Source organism: Camponotus vicinus, unplaced genomic scaffold, assembly GCF_025532165.1.
Source record: "Camponotus vicinus isolate PSW18456_S1 unplaced genomic scaffold, iyCamVici1.0 SCAF_1, whole genome shotgun sequence".
In the NCBI taxonomy this organism is placed as follows: Eukaryota; Metazoa; Arthropoda; class Insecta; order Hymenoptera; family Formicidae; genus Camponotus; species Camponotus vicinus.
The window spans coordinates 36,588,519-36,614,653 of record NW_028141945.1 but is presented as its reverse complement, the minus strand read 5'-3'; the positions used below and the strand labels follow the sequence as shown (position 1 = coordinate 36,614,653).

General features: G+C 30.2%; 1 protein-coding gene and 1 pseudogene across 4 annotated transcripts in view; both read left to right on the top strand.

Annotated features, from left to right (window-relative positions):
- The window catches only part of LOC145964731 (zwei Ig domain protein zig-8), a 125,087-nt gene extending 121,505 nt beyond the window's left edge, over nt 1–3,582 (top strand). For 2 of the 3 annotated variants that reach the window (XM_083087792.1, XM_083087776.1), the window contains exon 8: nt 550–3,582. In XM_083087792.1, coding sequence (XP_082943918.1) covers nt 550–662 — 113 coding nt within the window. In that variant the 3' untranslated portion in view covers nt 663–3,582. The remainder of the gene's footprint in view (nt 1–549) is intronic. The other variant, XM_083087782.1, reaches the window with a different exon arrangement.
- A 16,431-nt stretch (nt 3,583–20,013) lies between these two features.
- Nucleotides 20,014–21,352, top strand: LOC145970032 (cytochrome P450 4C1-like; annotated as a pseudogene). The gene is made up of 3 exons (XR_014438304.1): nt 20,014–20,064; nt 20,470–20,694; nt 21,240–21,352. The product of XR_014438304.1 is annotated as a cytochrome P450 4C1-like (transcript).
- Nucleotides 21,353–26,135: the final 4,783 nt, after the last annotated feature.

The following is a 26,135-nucleotide window of genomic DNA, read 5'->3' as shown; positions in this document are numbered from 1 at the left end:
TGCGAAAATAATACGTTCATAAATTCAAACGCCTCTTTCGCGTCTGCGTCTTCACTTGGGAATACAAGTCGCGGAATTCGCAGAACATACAAAGTGAGACTCGCGCACAAACGTCATTTCGATTATCTTCCGCGTAGCGTAATATAGGCTTGGCACGTTCTCTTGGTTGGAATCGAATTATACAAGATGTTTCCCGATATTTGCACCATCACGTCGCTCAGGCTCTCATTATAACTGATGTACAACGAACTCGTGCAAACTCGATCGCGCTATTCGATAAGGAAACACTCGCGACTACCTGCCGTCGATTTTCACGAGCCTCGGACGTGTCCCAACTTAAGCCGAGAGACGCTCTATACTTTGCGTATACATTTTTTACCGCGCCATAAAAATTTGACGAAATATCGATGGAGTTTTTAAGTCCGATGCAGGAGATACGAGTGATTCTCTCGTCTCGGCTATCGCTATTTTGCATAAGTTTATCTCCCGATACGTCGGAGAGATATACTAGCGAGTGTTTCCTTGTGAGTGTATTTGACGCTGTTTCAGGAGAAAGTTTAGCCGAGCTACATCATAGTGGCGCACGAACAGGTGCCACTAGCTCGTCGCTATTCTTCCTGGCCGTCGCTATCCTCGCTCGATCAAGCCAGGTGCTTAGATGAAGGCTTGATTGGCTCCCACGCGGGTTTCGCGAGAACCTCGGGCTGACGAGAAGCACCCCGTGCGACGATGACAAAGAGAGACGGTGCTCCAAGACGCCGAAAGCGAACGACCCGAGAGCTGCCGCTTGAACTTTCGTGCGCGAACTTTTCTATCGTCGTATAAGGGGGTGGAAAAGAGGTGAAAGGCCAAAAAGGAGAGAGAGAGGAAGTGTGTTACGTTTAACATATTGTGCATTGACATAAAAGAAACGGAGAGGCGGTTGGCTGCGTTGTCTCTCGGAACACTTTAAGATGCGCTTACATTTGTCCGTTCCATATCCGGCAAAATCAGATATGATTATTTACACATATCCGGATCGCATCCGTGAATTTTTCGAAAGAGCTGCGTAATTCTGTGATCATGACAGAAGCAAAATTGTGCGATTCAACAACCTGAACGCTACACGTATTTATATACACAGTAAAAAATAAAATGTTAATTATAACATTTTTCACATGTCCCAGAAAGTCCACTCTAAATTTTAAATTAAAATAACTCATTCGTCGTATGTTATTTATTGACAAACTAAAAATGTTAAATAATTAAAAATGTTAAATGTTAAATAATTGACACAATACTTTACATTTATTTTTGTTATTGTAACTTTAAGTGTAATGTAAAAATAACATACAAATTAATTAAAAATTACATGAAAAAATAGTTACAATAACTCGCAAGAATTGTAAGATATTAACATATAATAGTAATTATTTTAACTTAAATTATTTGTAATAGAAACATTTAATTTTAGTAAATTTGATTATTTTGTATGTCAAAGTTCAAGATTATTTGAAGATTCACTTTAACTTTTCTTAGAATGTTAAACTGACTTTGAGACATGTTGATTGTTTAAAATGATTATGTTAAAAATACTCAAAATAATATTCCATTTCTAAGAGACATGTACAAAGTGTTAAGTTATGAAGTTGACATAAAATGTAACACATGAAAACGTTATAAAAATAATAACATATAAGTTGTATGTTTATTTTACATTAAAGTACTAATCAAAACGTGGTAACACAAGAAAATTTTAACATATGAACGCACAATTTTTTACTGTGTATTATCCACGTGTTGTACATGTCAATATCGGTACGTTTAGTTTCGTGAAAAGATCGTCGCCAACGATATCTGCGATACCGGTACAGTTGCAAAATGATGTAAATACTTGCATTTAATCATATGGAGTCGAATCTGGCGTTTGTGCACGGATACGAAACGGACAAATGTAAGTGGACCTTTATTCTAAACGCAACGTGTAGATCGCATGGCATTCGAGATTATCGCAAGAGAACACTACATATGTATACGTCAGTTTTCAGCGGAATTCTATTCGAATTTTAATCAAAGGATAAACGTCTCAGAACAGACCGGTTAAGATATCTTTTTAATTAATTTAATGATTGATTTACAATTAATTAGAAATGATAGCGTTATGTATTCATGCATTTTTACAAAAGGATATTATTGTATTACTTCATGTACAATTATGTCAAATGTGAATATATATGGATTTAATTATCATATTCGTGCGTTATTCGCTAATAAATGATAATAAAATCCACATATATTCACATAAAGCGCCGAATTTTAGCCCGAATTCGCTCCGATTTCACATCGGGCCTGCAGAATTCCATCAAGCTCAAACGTTTCTGTAACGCAACACCGCAAGACGCTTGCGAACCAAATAGATTACCGCAAGGATAACAAGCAAGCTGCCGAGCAGATGTATCCTCATTAAGCAAATTATCAGGTCGCTGTAAAACGGTACTGTACAACAATTATATCGATCATGCTTGGCATGCGCGCGCGTTAATTACACGATATTAAACATCTCGCCAAGTTATCAGAAATGGCCAAATCTACGGCAAAATCATAAATCTATGCATCGAATAACCGATAACCGGGAAACAATAAAGGTCCGCTACGTGAACTGCTAACCGAGTTATTGAAGTGGCTGGTATCGCTTATCACTACGGCTGTGATAATCGAGACAAATTGTTCGATTCGGCCTCATTTATCACCATTCGCGTCATTATATTTCAAAATTTTGTGCATTTATCGGGACGTTTTTAGCGCGAAATGAGTTTAAGTAAGGATTTGCGCGTACAATTCGCAAATTTTTCAATTAACAGGCTTCCATCATTCATTTCACGTAACGATATCATTTTATTATTGATAATTTATAAGCAGCAAAATTCTCGTCGAGAGTACATCGGGAGGCTATCGTCTATCTGTAAGGGGATTTGTCGAATATTTTGAGATTATTTCGATCAGCTCACAAATTAGCGGATAATTACAATAATGGTACATCAAAAACGGATATACGCACGTATTATGCATTGTTATAAATCAGTTTAATCTATGATAATTTTCGATGAAAACTGCCAAGGAAAATGCTAAGATTAAAGCAATCATTGAATCAACTATCATTGATATTTAATGCGTTCTTTATTGACAGAGTTAAATATCGCACATTTGTATAAATTTTACTCGTGTCAAGGTATTATACATTCAGACAGTGTCTTGTAGACCGTAAAGTATACGAAAACAAACAATTTCGTGCAGCGAAAATTAATTCGTACCTCATATTATATCATACGTCTTGCACAGCAAAATTTAAAGCGTGGCGCACATTAAGACATCATCTGAATGTATATTATATATAGAGAGAAGACATTTATCTTTCATGCAGCCAACCAAATCTCCACCGCGAAAAAAAAGAAAAAGAGAGAGAAGAAAAAGTGTGTGTGAGAGAGAGAGAGAAAAGGGGAGAGATGATGCGCTATAATATATAAATTTAAACTGATTCTAACAATTTTTTCGTGAAGAAAACGAAATCACATAATATACAATATGCATTTTACAAAAACTCGCCTTATCTCTTTATGTCATGACGCTGATTTCAGAAATATCTGAGGTAATCTTTTAAATGATAATAATATAAATAATATGTAACTTGTCAGGTAAGTTATCATATATAATCACTTTAATTTATATATATATTATATAATTACTTTATTTTATATATTTATATTTATATTTTTATTTATATTATTTAAATTATATATAATTATAATTCAAATATTACTTTTATATACAATTATGATTTATTTTCCTAAACATTATTATAATGACGCTTTGAGAATTATTTGAAACATTACAGTTTTTTAAATGAGATTATTTTCTGCGAATCTCAAAATTGACATATTATATAAATATTAAAATTCAACGCTCGATACTAATCAATTACGTTTCCTTTCACATACTTTTCTTTGAATCAATTTTGTCGTGTTTCGTGCAACGATTTCTCATCAGGAAAAGCATCGGACATGACTTGACAATGGAACATATATCGTGCAACACATCAAGGATCATTGATGAAAAACCGTGTTGACATCCGAGTGAATCGAGCCCGTAGTGAATTAAAATTCCACACGATCGACGGTGATGACATTGTCTCTTTCTCCGGCACATCGCACATCTCGTTCGAACGAGGCATTTTTTTTCCCGCTGGGAGTTCATTCGATTTCGTCAATCTTGCTGCATGCTGGGAGACACGCCGAGAACAGGGAGAATGCACGCGAGAAATAGCTTCTGGCACACCGATGGATTGGACGTGCCACACCATCGATCTTCCCGTTGGATCTCCAGGAACTCTATTTATCTGTGCGGAGTCTGTCGACACCCGCGAACGAGATTCTCCGCTCCAGAATACCGTTTGTAACTTTCCACGTTTCCTTACGATTACTCGATGCAATGACCGTAGATTTCCACCATTGAAAATCTTCCACAATTGGTACGTTCTACCGAGAATTCTGTCGAAATGAATAATTCCAGTCAAATTATATATTTATGTGGAAATGCTCATAGCTTTTAATCCTTAACATACGGAATCTTAGTCTAAAGTTTGAACTTTAATCTTCTGAACACAAATAAAAAAATAATTAAAGAATAAAATATTAATTTAATTTTGCAATATTTTTTCTATTTTTTTATATTTCTAATTACATCTTAGACAAACAATTAATAAAAGCAATGAGCACTATGTTTACAAATTTATTCAGAATAGAATCTAATAATAAAAAAGAAATAAGAATTCTCTGAGAGATTTTCTCATTACCAATTAAAAATTAACGAAGCTGTTAATTAACTACAGCAGCTCTCTTTTATATATAACATGCAATTAATCTAAAAGCCAATCTCACTCGCGAAAATTGCGTGTAGCCTTTTCAAAGCACAAATGTGAGATATATATGTATTCCTCGCTTATATATAAGTTAAAGTCAGAAACTCGTGGTTATGTATAATTCTAATTCATTAATTTTTCTAGAGAAAACCTCGGCACGTGGGATAAACGCTTCGAAGCCAAATGAAGGTAAGACACAGAAAAAAAGAGGATCGACTATAAGATTATATACCCGATGTCTTGAAACTTTGATCAAATATAAGTCTCTTTACCCCCTGGGTGAGATTTCGAAGCGCGCGGTATGGATAACGTTTGTAACTTTTCACATTCGCCTTGAAAGGAACGTTCTCACCAATGCGCTCCCAGATTTCTCACCTAGCCCATGTGGCCGATTTAACATGCCTTGAGAGAAAAGTATTCAATGCGCACTAGCGTCTCGTTGTTATTCGCGTAACTTGATTCGCATGCATTTTTCACACGCGGCATGTGTCTACGTCAGGCCAACGCACGCGTGCACTTGACTTGGCAAATTTCAAAGAGTGAATCTCTTTCACAAAAGAGTGTTGCGAGTCTTTCTTGACAGGAGGAATCCCTTTACGTATCCCCGAATTACACTCCAAGTTGTCTCTTTCATATGTCAAAATTAGATATTTCTTTTTTAACAAGAAGTCATTATCAGCTGATCATATAATAATATTTTCTCGGCGATCATCGAGACTCGCAAAGGAGAATAGGCGATTCAACATTATCCCGCTTTAATTTACAACTATAGACAAACGGAAATCTAACTAGCTCTAAAATGATCGCGTGCCTGTCTATTCTCCACATATTTTCCTATCAAGTTCTGCGTGTTGCACGCTCGTGTCTAGCATCGTGCATCGGCAGGCATCAGCTTGACGATCTTGTGGTATCTTCTTCACGCGAACAAGACAAGAGGAATAAAAACGAATTTTAAGAAAGGTTAAGAAAGAATTTTTAATTTTATTCTGACATTTCGAAAATGACGAAATAAAAAAAATATTTGTATTTTTAAAAGGGAAAGAGGAAAAAAGAAAAATTATGAGCATATTTCTTTTATATTGTTTATAATTGATAAGTCATTTATATAAATTATTTTTATTAATTAAATACTCGTATGTGTGTAAAACAATAATTTATACATCACAATATTTGTAAATATTTAATTAATATATTTATAACAAAGAATTGTGAAAAATATAATATATATGATATAACTATAAAATTATTTTTAGTTTAGATGACAAAAATTTGGCTCTTTGAATTTTGCAAAACAAGATGTAATTGCAACTAATATATATAAACACATTATAATAGAATCACGATTAATATCCTCGCAGAAATTTTACATACGAACGAATAATATCAATGGTGCCTGGTTTGCTCCTTGAAGTGTTTTAGCAATAGATGCGGAAAATATGCAACTTTACGAGGCGACGGTAACGTCGGTCAACGCAGGGAACAAAATTTATGAATCCCTCCGGTTCTTAAAGAATTGATGACAAAGAAGCATATTGCCCGCAAAATGCAATATCGGAATTTTAAGGTCGGCGCAAGAGTAACGGCAGGGCGTTACTTCTTCCTGCATAAACAACGATAAAAAAATAAAACTACAATGTCACGATCGGCGAAAATTATTGACCATAGCAAATACAAGGGAAAGATTCGATTGATGCAAAAAGTATTCGAATGTTAACGAACGCAACATCGCACAGTTTATAAAATAAAAATTGATCAAGATGATGTATAAAACAAAATAATTTCTGTGTAAAAAATATAATATAATATATAATATAATATATAATATAATATAATAAAAAAAATATAATATAAATATAATATAAAATTTTCATTATCTTTTAATCCATATGTTATCTCATCGAAATTATCTCATCGTAAATTACCTGGTAGTTGTACACATATTTACTCTCATTTACTCTATTTACTGAATATATATTTAACTATTTCGTTAACCATTTCCGCGAATGTGACAATGCATTTATAGTAATTGTGCGCAAATTTTAATGCGATTCGAAATATAACGTGAGGATGGTAACTCAATATAAATGTATGTAATCTTCGTATTATAAACTAACGCTGAATGTAATTAATCCGATAAAACGTAGCTGCCTAAAGCTACATCCATAGCAGATACGAGAACATCCGTTTGTGTAAATTTGCATCTTGAGCGGTAAAAGGATTAATGCTTTTGATAAAAATGCAATGCTCCTGTTTTAAAAAAATTATAAAATATTAATAAAGGACTTTTTCGCGCAACGTGCGTTATATGCTATCAATTTTAATACACGCTAATATGTCATTCTTCTAACTAAAAAAATTATTCTTATGCGAGAAAAGATGAAAATCTTTTTCTTCTCACCGAGTCCTAAAACTCAGACATGATCTTATCTTCAAATAACTACGCAAAGATGGCGTATAATCATAAATAAAAATATTTTTCGATTGCGATATAGAGAATTTCAAAAATCCGATGTTTTCGCATTCGCGTGGAAAAAAATGCGCTATCGTGCTACATAGCTAAAAAATGCATTGCAGCATATACATATTTACAACATTCCATTTCCACAGAATTTAAATATTTCCCATATTATTCGAGCAATCTGACATTTTGAGTTATGTCCATACATATCTTTTTATAAAAAGATGTTATAAAAAGTAAAGTGTTATAAAGAGATAAAAAAGTAGGGAAAATTAGTTAATTACATCCTCAATGTGTGTGTAATGAAGCAAGAGTGTAACAAGGTATAATTGGAATGCAGAGTAACTTCACATTTTGCACATAGAAATTCTTTTTTTTAATATTTTCACCGACGCACGGTGTCTATGGAAGAGGAATAAAATGCAAGAGCATGAAAAAGATGTCCTAGGCAGAAGAGAACGTTGTTATTGCATCCATAGCGTGTGTAAGTAATGTGGAAGTAACGCACACCACACATCTCGGTCGATGTTATATCGTCGAGAGGAGAACCACTCTCTCTCGCTTTCTCGTGGGAGCTGCTGGACGCAGCAAGATAGCGCGTTGGTGTCGGCGTTATAAATCGCCGCGATTTCATCCCGCTCGCGTTGTATATGCCCAAGCATCTAACTATGGTCGTCGTATACCCACCTACATACCTAGCCATGTGTTAGTCACGTTTTCGGGTCCCGTTTCTCAACTAGGGAGAACGAAATCTGGAATTATTAAAGAGTGACGATAAAGTGCGGACCGATGTGACCTAATTAAATGCACCGCGAGCGGTTTTACAGGCTACACATTGCGGAAGGGAGAGATTTATAAATGCAGATTACTCGATCGCGAAACTAAAAATTGATCATAGATCTCTGTGAAATATCCACAAATATCCGAATCTCCGAGGTATAAATCTCACTCAATCGACTCGATACTCATTATGCTTCATTATTGGAACTAATATTGCGGTATCACGTATCTTTAATTTGAATTAAAAAGGAAAATATGAGTATGAAAAAAATAAGAAAGATTAAATCATCACATTATGATAATTAATTCGATTTATCCGAATCTTTTTCGAAGATATAATGATCTTGAATCTGCGATATGTTTCATATAACTTACGTTTGTATCACTGAAATTTAAGAGATACAAATTTTATATAAACGTAATAAAATTGAGCATCTACTTCGTAAATCTTGAAATTTTATTCTTTTTCTTGAATCAATTTTATAACGAACGGATATAAAAGTCACATGATACAACTGTGTACAACGTATTTTACACGAGACTAACTCTATGAGACATCTCACTCAGCCTTATTCACAGTGGAATAACTCTATAAATAAGATCGCCCCTCCAAGCAACGTCGACTCACGATATATCATGTGTATTCGCGGTCAGTGGGCTCTGATTAATAGCAACTGACATAGAGGGTGGATGTGTCTTGCAGATGATATCACGCCCGATACCTTCCGAAGGGGTTGTCATGAAATGCCATCGATATCTCATCGGCACATGTACGCGTTACGCAACGTCGTTACACCTGACGTATACATCTGTAATCGATAATTCTCGATTATCCGGACGATATACGTAACAATGAACGATCATTTCTATATCTCATGCGCTTCTGTGTTTTTCAAGTAGCAAATGTGAGATTTACATCTTTTTTATTTAAAGAAAATGTGATCACTTTACTTTATATAAGATAATTGCAATTTTGATCATTATTTAATAGTGTACTATTTTATAAAACATATTAATGTCAAATTTATCTTTTAACATATTCAGTATTTTTCATAGTTGAACGATCTGGTACGCACGACTCGTCAATCATATCAGAAATAAATAGGTACTCTGTTAATTGGTGTTCTATCCATGTATGAAAACGTATTTATGCAACACCCATGAAATACAACATTTGTTTATGTTCATTTATTCATTGTTTATGTTCATTTGTCGACAAACGACAGAACGCAAGTGTTATATCTATCTGAAACATTTAAATCAAAATTTAATTTATTCATTTCATCAAAATTTGCAGCAAAATTGTGTAGTAAGATATTATTCATAATTTTCGACATAAAATAAAACATAAAATTAGTTAATTTATTATAAATATATTATACAATATTAATTCAGGAACATATCCATTCTTAAACAAAGCATATAGACTTATTATCGTGATACAATTACATGTTGTTTATCGAAAATTAATTAATCTCGTCAATTGTAATAGTATAACAAATTATTTTCCAATATTTTAGTGCGATCGCATTTCGAATAGGAATTCGATAATATACAAAATCTATTATAATTTTACTGCTCGAGGGCCATCCAGTGAATGATAACGCCGTGCATATAAACAATAATGTTATATATATGTTATCAAAACCGAATACAGTTAATTTATAGTCAAAATTTTTTATCTATTAATATAAATACATATACGGGAAATACATATAGTGTGTCTATTGAATCGTATATTAATTATTAAATTTATTTATCAAGAATTTGTCGCGATCGCATTTTGGAAAAAATTCTCATTCGCATATTTCTCGCTCTAGTCGCCGCTTGAGTAATAATAAGATCATCTTAACAATGTGTCAACAAAAAGAATAGTCAAATATCGTATAATTAATTTATTAACTAAATATTTTTTATGTCTCCTTATTTCAAATTAATTTCTATGGTTGAGTTAATGTCGCATATAAAGTTTAATTTATATTTAAAAATATAATTTATTTTCTCATCAAAAAATGATTTATGTAAATTAATTCAATATTATCATACTTCTCCTTTTAAATTTAGGATACTTTAATTGCAAATTTATTAAATAATATATAACATAAGGAAATATATAACTTTCATGTAAAATTTTTTTTATCACTTTTGTATAATTTATTTTTTTTATTATTATATTAATTATAGATATTTAATAACTTTTTTAATAAGCGCATAATAAAATAGTTGTCACAATAATTGGACATTATCTCGAAGACTAACTATCATAACAAACTAAACTAATTAAACTAGCTATCTATTAGATAGCTCTTTGCAATAAACTATCAAACAATAAATAGTGCAATGTTTTGCTCTGTTGTTATTTCCTGACACGAAATGAATTTTATATATTGTTACGTGCCGGAAAATACCCAGTTCAATAACAAGGAAACGCTATATTCTGTCCGAGCACTTACAATGCTTCCTTCTTTGTCTCGTTCCTCGCGATCTTATATTTGCACAACAATGCCGGATATAATTTTGCGAGTACGTTTTTCCACGATGTTGGCTTGATTATGGCTAATAAATGATTCGGAGAATCTGCAAACTTCAACATGATAAAAATAATAATGTCGTAAGGATCAATTTATCTATACTTTGTTGCAGTTTTAAAAATTACAAATTTTTTATTTTTTTTCCAAATTTTTTATTAAAGCAAACTCTTTAACATATATTGCACCAATGATTGTCTATTGATATTTCGATTGTAAGCTCGTTTATCAATTGCCATATGTATCGGTTATAACCGCATCCGGGGACATTATTACATTCGTTTTCCAATTAAAGTGTCACGTCGTGAAGAGAAATTTATACGCTCGTGAGTCAACAATGGATGAAAAAGAGCCACTGATATTCGCCGCAATATTTTATGCCTGTGCATTCGGCCTTGATAAACAGCAATACGGAATGTGTACCTGATTGGAAAGAAAAAAATTAACACATACAGACACATACGTAAACAGAGATTTGAAGAACACGCACCGTCGAAATGGAATCAGACCAAGCTCACCGCCAAAGCGGTTTCGTAACATATGGTAATGGATTTAAACCGGCGCACATGTGTACGAATATTCGCAAGAAAACAAAGATAAATGGAATAATTGGATGCAAGCCAATGAAAAAATTCAAAAAAAAAGAAAATTGTCTTATTAATGAGAAAATTGAGTTCATTGTAAAGATTTAAACCAGCGCACATGTATACAAATATTTGCAAAAAAACAAAAGGACAGAGATAGACGAAATAATTGGACGCAAGTCAATGGAAAAGTGAAAAAAAAGAAAATTTCGTATTAATCAGAAAATTTGGTTTATTGTAAATTCCATAAAAATTTCATATTCTTTTATTTAATTGTTTTTTTAATTTTTATTATTATATTATTAAATTCTTTTATTTTAATCTATATTTATATTAATATAATAACTTTATTAATATTTTTTATTCTATTAAATCTAAACTTCTTTTTATATCATCTAATTTTTTAAAAAAATTTACTTAATACTATTTATTAGATTTTTCCTTTCATTAATTATAATCTTAATTTAAACTAAAGATTTTAAGTTATTCTAAAACTTTAAACTTTCAAAGTTTAATATATAATTTATTTATAAATCTTATATGTTTTAATTTTATAAATTTCTTTAAATTTGCAATTTAATATTTTTAATCTAAACTATAAAACAATTTAGTATTAGAAAACTTATTTTCATTTATAAATTTACAATTTATTACTTTTATCAGACATAATACTTATGAATAAATGATTATATTCAACCAATCATAAAGATATTGGAATATTATATTTTATTTTTGCAATTTTATCAGGAATAATAGGCTCTTCTATAAGAATAATTATTCGCTTAGAATTAGGTTCACTTTATTCCTTAATTCTTAATTATCAAACCTTTAATACCTTAGTAATTATGGAATTTACAATAAATGAAATTTTCATAGAAGATTGAAGCCTAATTGGAGTCCAGGGAAACAGAGGCGCATACTTTTCCTCCCCGCTCTCAATTTTGCGCGATTCGTTGACTGCTTATAAATTGCGAGCGATATTTCATAATTTCTGACAGAGATCGTAAATATTCGCCGCTGTCGCCTCGCGATCGTTATTCACCATGGAGTATTACATTACGCGTCGGGCATTCGATCGTGGCTATTCCGATTACGGTCTCACGATTGGAGCTATTGTCGTGCTAAATTATGAAACCGATACGCAAAAAGCCAAGTCGAGTACGAAAAATGTCATATCCGATGCTAACAAGCCCGTCATCGGATCGCACCACGTTTCGTTTTACCTTTCAGTAAAATGAATAACTCGTGTTTTCTTTTCCGTGGTGATTCTCATCATTAAGACATCAATATCAGTTTGTCAAAAATTGTCAAATTAATTAATTTACACAAAAAATATAATATAATCTATTTTCTTAGAAATTCACAAATTTAATACCACGCTCCTTCTAATCATCGATCATTAATTTGATTTTTTTAACAGGGCTCTCTTTAAATAAACTAGATTTATGGGGTGTTTTCGTCATGCGACGATGAAATGAAACTTGTAGAATCCGGAGCATCCCTATTTCGGACACTTGGCTAGTAAATCAAAGACAAGTGAGGAAACGAGTCCGTACTCAGTCAAAGGGATCTTATACTGTATACCAAGTGACACGTGGCTTAAACGCGTATCCACCGATTCCCGTATTCTCCATGTATCAATGTCAACGTTTACCTTCGAAACAAGCCGTCGTGAAATATGATATCGTCACACAGGGTAATCCAATTTCCGTTAGCAACGCGTATACACATGAGATATCCCCCTGTCCGAGCTTAGACGACGAGCTATCCGATTTAGGATTTGCCTCCGCCCGCTGCGAAGAATCTGCGAAGGAACGCGCCCGATTCCAGACCCAAGTTAGATTGAACCCGGGGAATATCGAGGTCGGAAATCGTTTCGGGATCGCGGCGGACCCTTGCGGATCGCAAAACTTCCCCCCTGGCTCGTCAGCGGTACATCGCTGGACTGGTTACTGAGCTGGAACACGTGAACCGGGTCAACTCCCATTTCGAATGAGCCGTAAAATCGAGCAAGCTGAAAATTCTCTCCGCAAAGCGAGCCATCATCCGCAAAGGAGAACGATTCGAGCAATTCGAATTCCTCTCGAAAGCTCGATTAACATTAATTTGACAATCAAACCGCTCATACATGCCGCGTTCTTATTGCTGCAGAAATTAGACGCATCGATTGTTTGATAAAGTACAATTCCTGAAATGTTATATATATATTTTCGACTCTCTATTTATATATTTAATAAATTAAAAGAAAATTGTCGTTACATGATATGTAGGAAATCAGCGACTCTATATCAGAGAATTTATGTCTCGAACTTGTAAATCTCTTTCTGATAAATGGAATAAAATTTCTCAGGCTGTGTACTTTAAGTCACGCTGAATGCGACGTAATTTATTCAAGCTAAATTTGCAGCAATTCCAACTACGATAAAGGAAAGTTAAACCCTACCGTTTCCCGCGAAGAAATTAGAAAGAAAAGCGGAACTCTCAGCAAAACTTGTTGGTGACTTTACGGGCAAAGTTTTGTCCTTTCTAGTACACACCGGTCAAATAAAAATAAATGCTCAACGAGACGCATCTAAACGATAATTATAACATCTGCATCATAAACGATTCATGAGCAACGCTTTATATTTCCGCTACACATCGACTCAACTCGAGCCACTCGAGCCGAGGCAAAAGAAGCTACGTTAAACGACGTAAAAAGTTTCGTGGTTTTCAGTGAAAAGATTCATTTTAATTTGTCTTATATTTCCAGGATAACAACTTCCTCAATGACCGCTAATAAGCTGGAAAATTTAATTGAAAGCATCAACAATTTATTGAGACTATCGAGCCATCTAAATGCTTCTTTCGCAAGAGAACTCGGTACAAATAAGAGAGTATATTTATCGCGGAAGACCGTCCCTTCCATCGATACCAGTACTGAAATAAATCAGAGACTAAAAATAAATCTGAGATTGCCAATAAGAATTCTTTTTTACTATTTTGAAAACTGTTCTCGATATGCGAAGTGCAAAATTCTTTTCTTTTTATTCTTTTATTAAATAGTTTATTTTATTAAATATTAAATTAAATTATAAATTTAATTTAATTTATTTTTAATTAATTAATTTAATTTATTATTTATTAAATAGTTAGTTTTATTAAATATTAAATTAAATTATAAAATATTAAACTATAAATTATTAAATATTAAATTATAAATTATTAAATTAAATTATTAAATATTAAATATTCTTTTATGAAATAATATGTTTTTTCTGAAAGGATGTAAAGGATTATTAGCGCTACACTTTTAGCGTTCATATGCGATTCATCTCAACTCTCTTCTGAAGTATCGACGAACTAAGATGCGCAACGAGGCACTTCCGCGTGCCTCACGTGACTGAGCGTAGTAGCCACAGCTCGTCTTATTCCTCCCCCACACGGCCACTCATTCATTAATCGAGCACGCGCGCTAGAGGACTCGACATTCGTGAGATACAGAGACAATTTCTCAACATGTGATGATAGGGATATGTATGCATATCCCGTTTATATGTCATGCATCTATGTAAGAAGAGCGAGGACGCGTCCCAGGAGGCGCATTTACGAGCTGGATAACATTTTACAGCGAGCCGAATGGTGAACGTCGAAGCGCGATACTTTATCGGAAAATCCGTTACATAAAATAAAAGCACTCCGAGGCTCTGCGACGCGTAGCCTTCGGCTGATATAGCGAGAGATCGAAATACGAGGCGGACGACGCGGTCCCCGTAAAAATAGTGCCGCCGATTCGCCAATAAATCCTAGAAGAAATACCGTAAAAGTGAAAATGCGAAAAGATATTTGTTACAGGGATTCATTAGGACCGTAGAAAGATTTAGCATACGGGCTGCGTTCTATTAAATCGTTAATATTATAGAACGTATCCGGTACATTCTATAACATGCACATTTCGTGATTTCACACGTCTCGTATTTTTCGCTACAATGACACTTGCCAAAGTTACAACGTGGGTGCGAAGGATCGAGCCGCGACGCGGATAAGAATCGCGGAAAATCACGGACGACGCGACGTTCGTGCGAGTAAGCTTTGGAAATCCTGATTTATCGTGTCTTCTCGATCACTATCGGTATCATTCTCGGTATCCTTGAGGGAGGCTGCATAATGACATCACTAGGAATAATAACGTCACTACGGGATTCGACTCACGTCCTCGAAATTTTATGTATCGCGGTAACGGATGGAATGTATGTATGTGTGGATCATATAAGCTTTGGGACGCGTCCAAAAGTCAAATTACGACACATCGTTTACACGATCTGAAACAGAAACAAATGCAACGTTAAAAAACGATTATTGCTATGTGTTGAAGTAATACAGGAATTCAATTAAAATCAAAGGAATCGTAAATTTCTTTGAAAATAAGTTGAATCTTACATCCTCTTTATTTTCGATATTTTATGGTTTCAATTGTCATACATAGAATATGCTGAATCAAAATTAATCAATTATTTTTTATTTTTAAATTATTTATTATTTTTTAAATTATTTATTATTTTTTAAACACACACGAGGACTTGCAAATTTTAAATTAACAGAATTTAAAGTTATATAATGAGAAAATAATTGTAAAATAATTTTCTATTAAAAGATAAATATGAAAAATAAATATGAATAAAAATGTGATGACTCTCGTTCTTTCCATATTTTTCCTAGATATTTGACAGAGTTTTTATTTTTTCCGTGCATCTTTTTAATCATTTTGCAATTGCTCTTGTATTATAGTTTTTCTCCGATAGAGATTTTCTTAAACATAGATTATACAATTGCATTTTTTCTATCACTCATCATAATAATAAATCACATTTTTCAATTTATAAAATTTTTAGATAACACGAAATGTTACAGTATAAATACAATTATATGCATAAAACAATAGATAAAATTTGTATTTGATAGAAAATAGAATGATAGATAGCGTCAGAATATGATACGGATTTGAAATGCATCGATATCCAATAAAATGACGATGCCTTGATTCTATTATCGACTTCGTGAAGGCTGACAATATATTTCCTTACCTACTTTAACTGTGACTCTGACAATATATTAACATATAAGTCTATATTTATCGTTGAAATCATTGCATATGTAAAGCATAGTATTATTTGCTCGTTATTATTGATTAAAGTTGTCATTGATTAATGACACTACATCTATTCATGTATTGCAATCTTTATTCCTCCACATTATGTAAATAAATGATTACTATACAAAGCGATAAACATGAAATATTCAAAATTGAATATATTACTATTTTATTATAATATATTATATCAATAAATTACATATATATATATATATATATATATATATATATTTTTTGCTATCATTTTTATTAATGCAAATATCAATGCATAATGCTTAGTTATTCATATTATAAGTATAATTAATAAATCAAGTGTACTTTTCTGATTAGAGAATATTAATCCATAAATTTTACATCTTCCATCAAAGAGAAAAAGTGAAGGCCAAAAAGAGACTAAGCTTTACAGAGAATTTCAAAAAGATAATAATTTCTTGTAGACTGCTAATTACTGTAACATATGCTAATAGTTACAGTATATTTTTGTACCAACGTTGCGCTCCTGCTTATCAGAAAGACATAAGTTGGCACACATGGACAAAAACGTAAATATTAACTAATCATAAATAGGCATGAAGATTCATAGGGAAGAACAAGACAATGTATGATAATTTTTATTCATCCAAATGAATTTAAAATTTATCTCTTGATATTTTCTTTATTTAGAAACGCAAGATTATGTAGAGAGAAATACATTACATTAAATTTACATTATATTTAAATGCATTATATTCAAAATATATATGTCTTGTGAAGTATACTGCATTATTATAAAAAATAATGTACAATATTATATCGATGCAAATGTGGGATTACTGATAATGAATTAAAGAACTGTTTACTATCTAACATTTATCTCTCTATCTACACGTGTGCGTCCACGTATTGTATTATTTTAAGTGTACTGTTTAATAAGCCGTCTTATATTCTGTCCATTTTGCTATCAGATATGTAGACCGTTTTTCACAAAGTCGTAAAAATATTTTGCCTACTAGTAACAATTCAACTCTTTAAAGAAAATAATGTATATAAAAGAGAGAAAGAGGAAAGCGCATTACACGTAAAATAGATATAATGTATAAATAGTAGATTTACCTGTCAGTAACATGCAACTGTATAAAAAAATATACAAGAAATAAATTATAAAATGCACATAATATATAAATAATTCGGAATTCGGAGAATTCGGAATTTTGTATAAAAGACTGTATAAAGAGACTATATATAAAGATCAATTTGTAAATTGAGTTGCTTTTTGTCAACCGCAGACTACAACAGTCTGCTTTTGCTGATAATATCCGTTATTGTTATTATTATATTCTATAAGATTTCATGGATTGTGTGCTCTTTATACCGCGTGAAAAAAAATCAGCCACATTCCCGGAACTGTTAATCATACCTTTTTTAAAATGTTATATATGATGACCAGGCCTCAGGAAAAAAATTCTGCTAACATTTTATATGTTATTTATATGTATAAATTCACACATGCACATAAGATAAACATACATATATTATGTAAACTATATAAATTGTTAATTTGATTGCTTTGACGCAAAGCGTATAAAATTGTTTCTTTCGCTTCTATATTTGGATAGCATCCAGTAGCAGTTTACGCGATTAAATCAAAATATTTATAGAGAAATAAGAAATAATTTGAAAACATCATTATAATGATAATCTATTACATGATGATAATTACAATATATTCTTAATATATGTGTAAGTAATAAATTATATGTATTGGATATATATTATATATTATATTATTAGATGATTTGATGCACATGAAATAAAAATTAAGAATTTTATGGAACAACAAAAACCTTAATCTACGTTCATCAAATGTACTTAATACACATAAAATGAAGTATATATTTCTCAAAATTTGTAAACTAACGAATTATTAAATGCCTGGGTATATTTCACCTGTTTTTCTTAAGTGCATAATTTTTTATAATCAATAGTATAAAAATCAGAATCATTAAAAACCATCTTCTCGATAAAATGTACAGAATATTCTTTTAATTGCAAACTTGCGAAATATCATGTATTATTATGTCCCTGTTGCCATTTAAATTATTATCTTGTTTTTGCAAATTTACGGAGCATTCTCCAAAGTAACATACATGTCAAGAAACGGGAAATATGTAACTTCTTAAAACCATAGCTAGATAATGGGCTTCTTACTGCTCTGTAAATAATAGAATAGCACTTTGAAGATATATTTTACAAAGAAATTGTCATCTTTACTAGTTATAGCTAGTAGTATAAAGTAAAATAGTATAAAAAATAAAGTATAAAGTAAAAGAGCGGTGTTCTTGTAATACATAAGTGTAATACATCGTATATTTCATTTGAACAACGGTATAAACATAGAAGAATACTTTTGCCTACATTTCATTTTAATATATTGGAAAAATTCGCTGCCATCAAGTTCGAAAAAACGGAAATTATATAATAAAATGCATCGAAAAAAAGAGCAGAAAATTCGACGAAAGTTATTGATATTATTCTATTTATGCAAAAGATCACTTTGAACGTTATATATGGTAAGAATATACAACACAGAAAAGAAGAGAAAGAAAGTAATCGTGTAAGTCTAAAATAGCCTATAAATAAACAATTTCAACGGTAGAAAATTATTATTTCATGCTAACATAGTAACTTTAAAAACAAAGAAAATCGAATAATGAATGTTACAAGTTCACAAAACTTTGTTAACTCAAAAAGTTCATTGCTTTCAAGTAGGCATATATTATACAAATTGCGTAATTAATAATTATCCTCTGATGTTTTATAATTATATATTTTTTCCTTATTATTATTATTATATTATTTTATTTTTAAGCGCTTAGATATATGTAACAAATTAAACATTTTTTATTTAGGATTCTGATATTTCATCCAATCGGAGAAATATCTCTTACTATTCTTGCATTATTTATTTAATTAAATTTTTAGTCATGCAATATCTAAATGAAATCAGACAAAAGTAAATAATCTTATTGATAATAACGAATGAATAAAATATAATAAAAACTTATAATTATTTTTACTGGGTATTCTTTTAACTTGGATGTAAAAATTAACAAAGAATATATTTCAGATTTGTTAAATCATATTCGTTGCACATATGGATCAATCATGGCTATCGATATATGATTTATTCCCAGGGAAGAGAAGTTAAAGCGGCAATTAACAGTATGAATAGCTGTATAGATAAGGTAAGAATTTCAATCTTCAAGTGTTTCAGTTGGGTCAATATAAAGAAATCATGATAAATGTCATCTATACTAGAGATCTAGTATTTTTAAATCTATTTTTAAGTCTCGTTCTTTATATGTGAAATATAAATTCTCATTGTATTTGTATATATTTATATGTATTTGTATATATTCTATTACTATATTATTCTGTTACTATATTCTATTACTATATTATTAATATACATATAACTTTGTAACGTTAAATATATTGCTAAGTAATTTAATACTTATTAGTTGTTAATTAGTCAAATGCTTATCTCTTTCAGCTGTATATAATGATTATTATCATTCATTTATTTACGACTACAGAAAAAAAGTTATTGTTAGTAATTTACATAACTTCATAATAATTATTGTAGTTATAATACATATAGAGAGAAATAATACGGAGAATTCGGCAACAGAGGGGTCAAAATTTAAGGGGTGAGTCTTCATGATAAAATAAGACGAAAATCAAGTATAAGAACATTTTGGCGCCTCAAGCATGTCAATTCGGCACCTCGAGCGTGCATTAATTATGTCGATAGAGTCATTATCAAAATACACCGTGACACATAAGTAGAAAGCTTATCTTATCACACAGAAGTTTATCTCGTAACAGCTGATGTAAAATCAGTAATATTTTTCTCTATACAAGGCGCCTTTTATGCAAATTTTCAAACATTTATAACTAAAAAACCTTTACTAAAATGTTCTTATTCTTGATTTTTATCATATTTTGCAGTAAAAAATTCTTTTGTTTGAAAATTTATTTTTTTTATCTGTTTATTTTTTTTATCTGTTGATATAATATAATTATTAATTTTAAATGATAATATATAATAACAGGGTTATGACACAACAGCTTTCCATCAATTGGCCGCTTTTTTGTATAGGCAATGATCTCAAATATCAAGAAAAGATCCATGAAGAACTAAAGAAGATTTTCAAAGATTCGCAAAAACTATCCAGTGTAAAGGAGCTCCCGCAATTAAAATATCTCGAAAGAGTTATAAAAGAATGGCGCAAATTATACCCTTGCCTCTCGATTGAAGAAAAATATCGGAAGAAAATATAAAAATGGGTAAGATCTTTTAAATTTTAATAATGATACAAATCTTTGAAAATAAACAAAAAATTCAATGCGAAATGTAAATGTGAATTAACATTTATTCTTGGAAGATTGAAACTTAAAGAATATATAATATAATATATATGTTAGTAATTTGTTTAACATCAAAATATCTTTATGCTTTGCTTACGTTAAAATAATTGATAAAAGAAATATAAATAAATGTTTTACACAATAAATATCTACTTTTCGAATTATAAACTATTTGTACTTTCAAAGTATTCAAAATAAAAGAAACCGATATAATGTAAAAACGAATTATGATAGCAATCTATCTTCGAAAAATGTATTTAGACTACACTATTAATCGGAGAATAAAAAGTTCTTAAATTTAAATATAAAGAAAATATGAATTTTGATTATCAACTCTCTTCAAGAGACATTTGAAATTTCTTTCTTCAGCTATATAATACTTTCTTTGATTCCGTCATCTGCAAAATTAAAAAATATAATTTTCCGTTAAACTCTGCACATTTTCTCTTATTTCAGACAATTATATAATTCTGGAAGGTACTTCAATCACAGCACGAATCCTGTTGATCGAGATCCAGAAGTCTGATCGGATTTATTAAAATTCACTCCAGATCATTTTCTGCCTGAGAATCTAAAGCAGATATATCTATATGCTTACATATCGTTCGGTGCTGGACCAAGAAACTATATAGGACAGAAATTTATTATAATCGAAGAAAAAACCATATTAGGAACCATACTCAGAAGTGGAGAATGAAAAGTATGAAAACGCATGAGGAAACGTCCATGCACAAGTCTAACGTTTTGCGACCAAGTTAGAAATCTATATATCTTTATCTATTACCGGAAAAATAAAGAGCTATCATATGTTTAATGCTGTAATAAAAATTTATGATTTATTATAATTAAAATTTATTATAATGAAACTTTTTATAAACAAGAAATAAGAATTTATATACAAAAATTTTAAACAGAAAACCTATTTCTGCTTCTCTTTCTGTATAGGCTCACAAGATAGCTATTTATTATATATATTTAGTTATTATATATTTATTATATATATTTAGTTATTATATATTTATTATATGTAGTATCGCTGATCTATAAATTGCCTCAAACGCTCAATATGTGTAATAATACACTAGAATAAATATGTCATTAAGTGTCTAATTTAGATAGATGTCGTTAAGTCATAAAATAATGAAACGTTCAGAAGCAAAAAAAAAGATCAAGGCAATAAAAGAAGATAACATGCGAGAACCAGACAAGCGAAACAGAATTGATTTTTCGATCAGTCGAGAATATATAGTGTGAAATGTCATTGCGTTTGCGTGTGCACAAAACAACATGTAATTTCGTATGTTAAAAACAAGCTATCGTAAATCGTACTCGGTTTTGTAGAAAAAACATGTGATTTATCCCTCAAGTTTAATTTTCAAGAGTTTACGTTAACATTTACAAATATTGGAAAGATAAAGAAAGAAAAGAATATAGAGAAATTATTTTTGAGTGCAAATTTCGGATAGTTTGTGAAGTAATAAATAAGAATGCTTTATCTACGAAAAATGCTTTATTAACGGAAATAATGCTATCATGTATCGGAAGAAAATTTTAAAGTGACAGTAAATTTTTTTTGTCCAACACATTATATAATTCTAATTAAAGGAAAGGAAGATTTAAATCCATCGACAAAAATTATCATTAATGATTAATTCTCGGATAATAATTGTTTATATAAAAAAAAAAACATTTATTTAATATGTATAAAAACAATAATGTTTTTTGCAACATTTGCAAATTGTTTAAAACATTTAAAATTATTTTTAATTAACATTTAAAATTGTTTTTTGTTTTAAAATTGTTTTAGCTTAAGAATATGTTAATGAGATGTCTCTTAGATAAAATATAAAATGGATGGACAAATATTATCTATAATTTATCTTTTATACATGTAATTCTATAGAAATTATGATCAATTAAAAAATATTTATAGAATTATAAAAGTGTTTGGTGAATTATTTAGCTTTCGATTTTTCATAAATAAGATACGAAAGATCACAAGAGTGTTCAAAGTCGACTTTTTTATTCAAAACCAGTTTATCGTTGTACAAAAACTCATGCATAATCTCAGATCGAATTACTCTGAATTCTTTATTCGTTGTTAAAATAGTAAAATAAATGTATCAGTTCTTTTAGATAGTAAAAGTAGTTGTTTTGACGTCATTTAGATATAATTTGACGTCAAAACTTATACTGTTGCTACCTGAGTTATTCTTCAAAAATAAATTCTACTTAATTATAATTTAATGTTATGCGTGTAATTTAATAATTTAACTAATAATTTATAAAATTATTTTTTAGTAAAGATTTATAAATATTTTCTCTTTCTTTCTCTCTTTACATTTTTTTATTAATAAGGTTTGTTGAAAATCTCTTTTATTGTAATTATAACTAAATTACAATAAAAGATTCTTTCTTATTACAATTATTTAAAAAATTATTCCAATTAATAAGTAAATAAATCGGAAAAATGATTTGATAAATAAGTGTAAAATTTTTCAAAATTACTTTCAAACACAAGAAGACCAGAGTTGTTATTATCATCTTTGTTTCATAATATTTTTGAGAATGTCATATACAATTAAAATTTAGTAGAATTTAATAGAATTAAAATTTAGAGTATAAAAATTAAGAAATAATTAAGAAAAATAATTAAGAAATTAATTGTGATTAAGAAAATAATATAAATATAATTATAAATAAATATAAATATGAGAATATAAATATAAATAAATATAAAGAAAAGAGAGAAAGTTAGATTGCCACCATAATATAAAAGTAAATTCCAATGATATTTTTAAAGGAGAATATGGGAAAAATAGTATATATAACAAATTTTATGACGAATAAATATTATTAATAAACAATATTAATGCCAATATAATGAATATGTAATTTCATGGCATCATATATAGACACCGTATATATATTTTCATTTGACATTGTTACTTTTCTTAAATCGAAATCAGCTATTGGAATAATTGGCTTCTATGTTGTTGATATTTTTACGACTTTGAAAATATTCGAAGAAAGATATTGCCCAGACATTAACTTTCAGTGAACTTCCCTTCATCTTAAAAATTAAATGTCTAGGCAGAGGATAAAGATTAGATGTAGAAAGAATTTCGTTTTGTTTTGTAAAATATATGCCTAGATACAGTGGGTTCTGACTTCCCTACAGGTTTTACTTCCGGAAGATATAACTAACTTAAAACAAATTTTAGTTGTAAATCAGAATAGGTTTGAGTTAGATTATATCTGCCAAAAGTAAAGTCCCCCTTCACCCCACCCCACCCCCCTCGTAGGAAAGCGGAACCCACTATAGAATTTTTTAAGTATTTTTCTCATATTCTCCGCTAAAAGTATTGCCAGAATTTACTTTTACATTATGGCGTCAAAGTTAACTGTACCAAAAAGAATATAAATATAAATATAATTTAAATATATATATAAGGTAAAATTATTATATATTATGTGTTAAATATATATTATATAAAATATTATATAAAAGGTACAGTAATTTGCTTGTATATAATAGAATTATCTTGATCTACCGCACTTTTATTATTACAGATTCTTTGAATATATCCCAGAATTTAAATATGAAATACATTTTGATATAAAACACAAAATATAAATATGAATACTCACATTAATTTTTTAAGCCATATGTCAATACAAGTCAAAACATTATCTAAATAGTCTATATGTAATAAATCAATACAAGATGTCATCTGCTGTATATATACTGTATATATGCTGTATATATTACATAATCTACTATACATTTCTTTTGACAGATAAGAATGTCCTTCGAATCGTCATCCCCACGATATCCTGTCGTCGAATCTCTATTACTCTAACGTGCAGTTATGATATTCTTCGCGCATAAAAATATACTAGTTAATTTGTTATAAATATATTATACAATATAAATTCAGAAACATATCCATTCTTAAACAAGGCATATAGATTTATTATCGCGATTCAATTACATGTTGTTTATCGACAATTAATTAATCGTTAATTATAATAGTATAACAAATAGTATAACAAATTATTTTCTAATATTTTTTGCGATCACATTTCAAATAGGAATTTGATAATACATATATGAAATGTATCGTAATTTTACTGCTCGAGAGTCAGCCAGTAAATGATAAGGTTGTGCATAAATAATAATGCTTTATGTATTATGTTACATTCAGACCGGGAAAGGATATGTCAAGGAAAGAGCGTAACAATTGTATAATCCCGAAGTCACACAATAAAAGATGACTCAAGTCAAACGAATTCTAAGGCTCAAAAAATAAATAAACTTACTTTTAAAATTCCTTTTTTGAACCGCTATTTCGAATCGCTGTCTCGAAAGTTCGTTTGGTGATTCAGTTTTGGTAAAAGAATCTAATATCTTTTACGCAGGACGAGACCAAGTGCGATCTACAGCGGGAATGAGAGCTGATTAATAAATGTAAATAAAAATATATTTTCAAATTTATTCGTTAATTTTATACATTAAATTGAAATTAAATTTTAATTTATATTTAATAATACTAAAACGATGCAACTATGTTACAAAAATAGAGTAGGAAATCAGAGCAGAATAGGGACAGAGTTAATCTTATTATTCTTATATATATATCTTATTATTCTAATATATCTTATGTATTCTGTCGTTATCTTTATGTTCTGACTCGTAATTACATAAATCTTGGAGTCAATAAAAAATAAAAGGAAACATGTACATATATATATTTAATATTAAGCGGATGTGTGGATACGGAAGAAGGATACATTATTTCTATGGAGAGAATTATAAGAATTATTCTACGGAATATAAGGTGGAAATGATTGAACCGGGGAGATTTTCATTTAGAAATTTCTGAAGTTCTTCTAAGGTCCTATGAAAAAATCTTCAAAAAATACGGGTTAATGAGTAGAAAATTTATTAAATATATGTTTAAGTCTTAAATATATGTTATTGTATTAAATATATGTTTAAGTCTGGACAGATGAGGTTGATTCCAGAATAATTCGGAGAAATATTCTCGGAGGAGAAAAAGGGAGAGAATTCGTTATATAGTGGAACTTTTGAAGAAGGAAGATCAGATTCGGTGTCATATACAGAAGAGTAACTTGGAAAGGAAAAGGAAGGAGAATTCGGAGATTAATTATAATCGCTAATATTATTTATTTTAGACAGCGGCTAAGATTGAGTCAGCTTAAATCTATCCCACTCGAAGAATTGGACGCTGCCCAAGTCAGGAGCCTTCGGATTCGGCGATTCTGGTGGTAGCGGATCTTCGCATTTCGACACTTTTTTTTAGTGGAAAAGGTCCATTAAGAATCA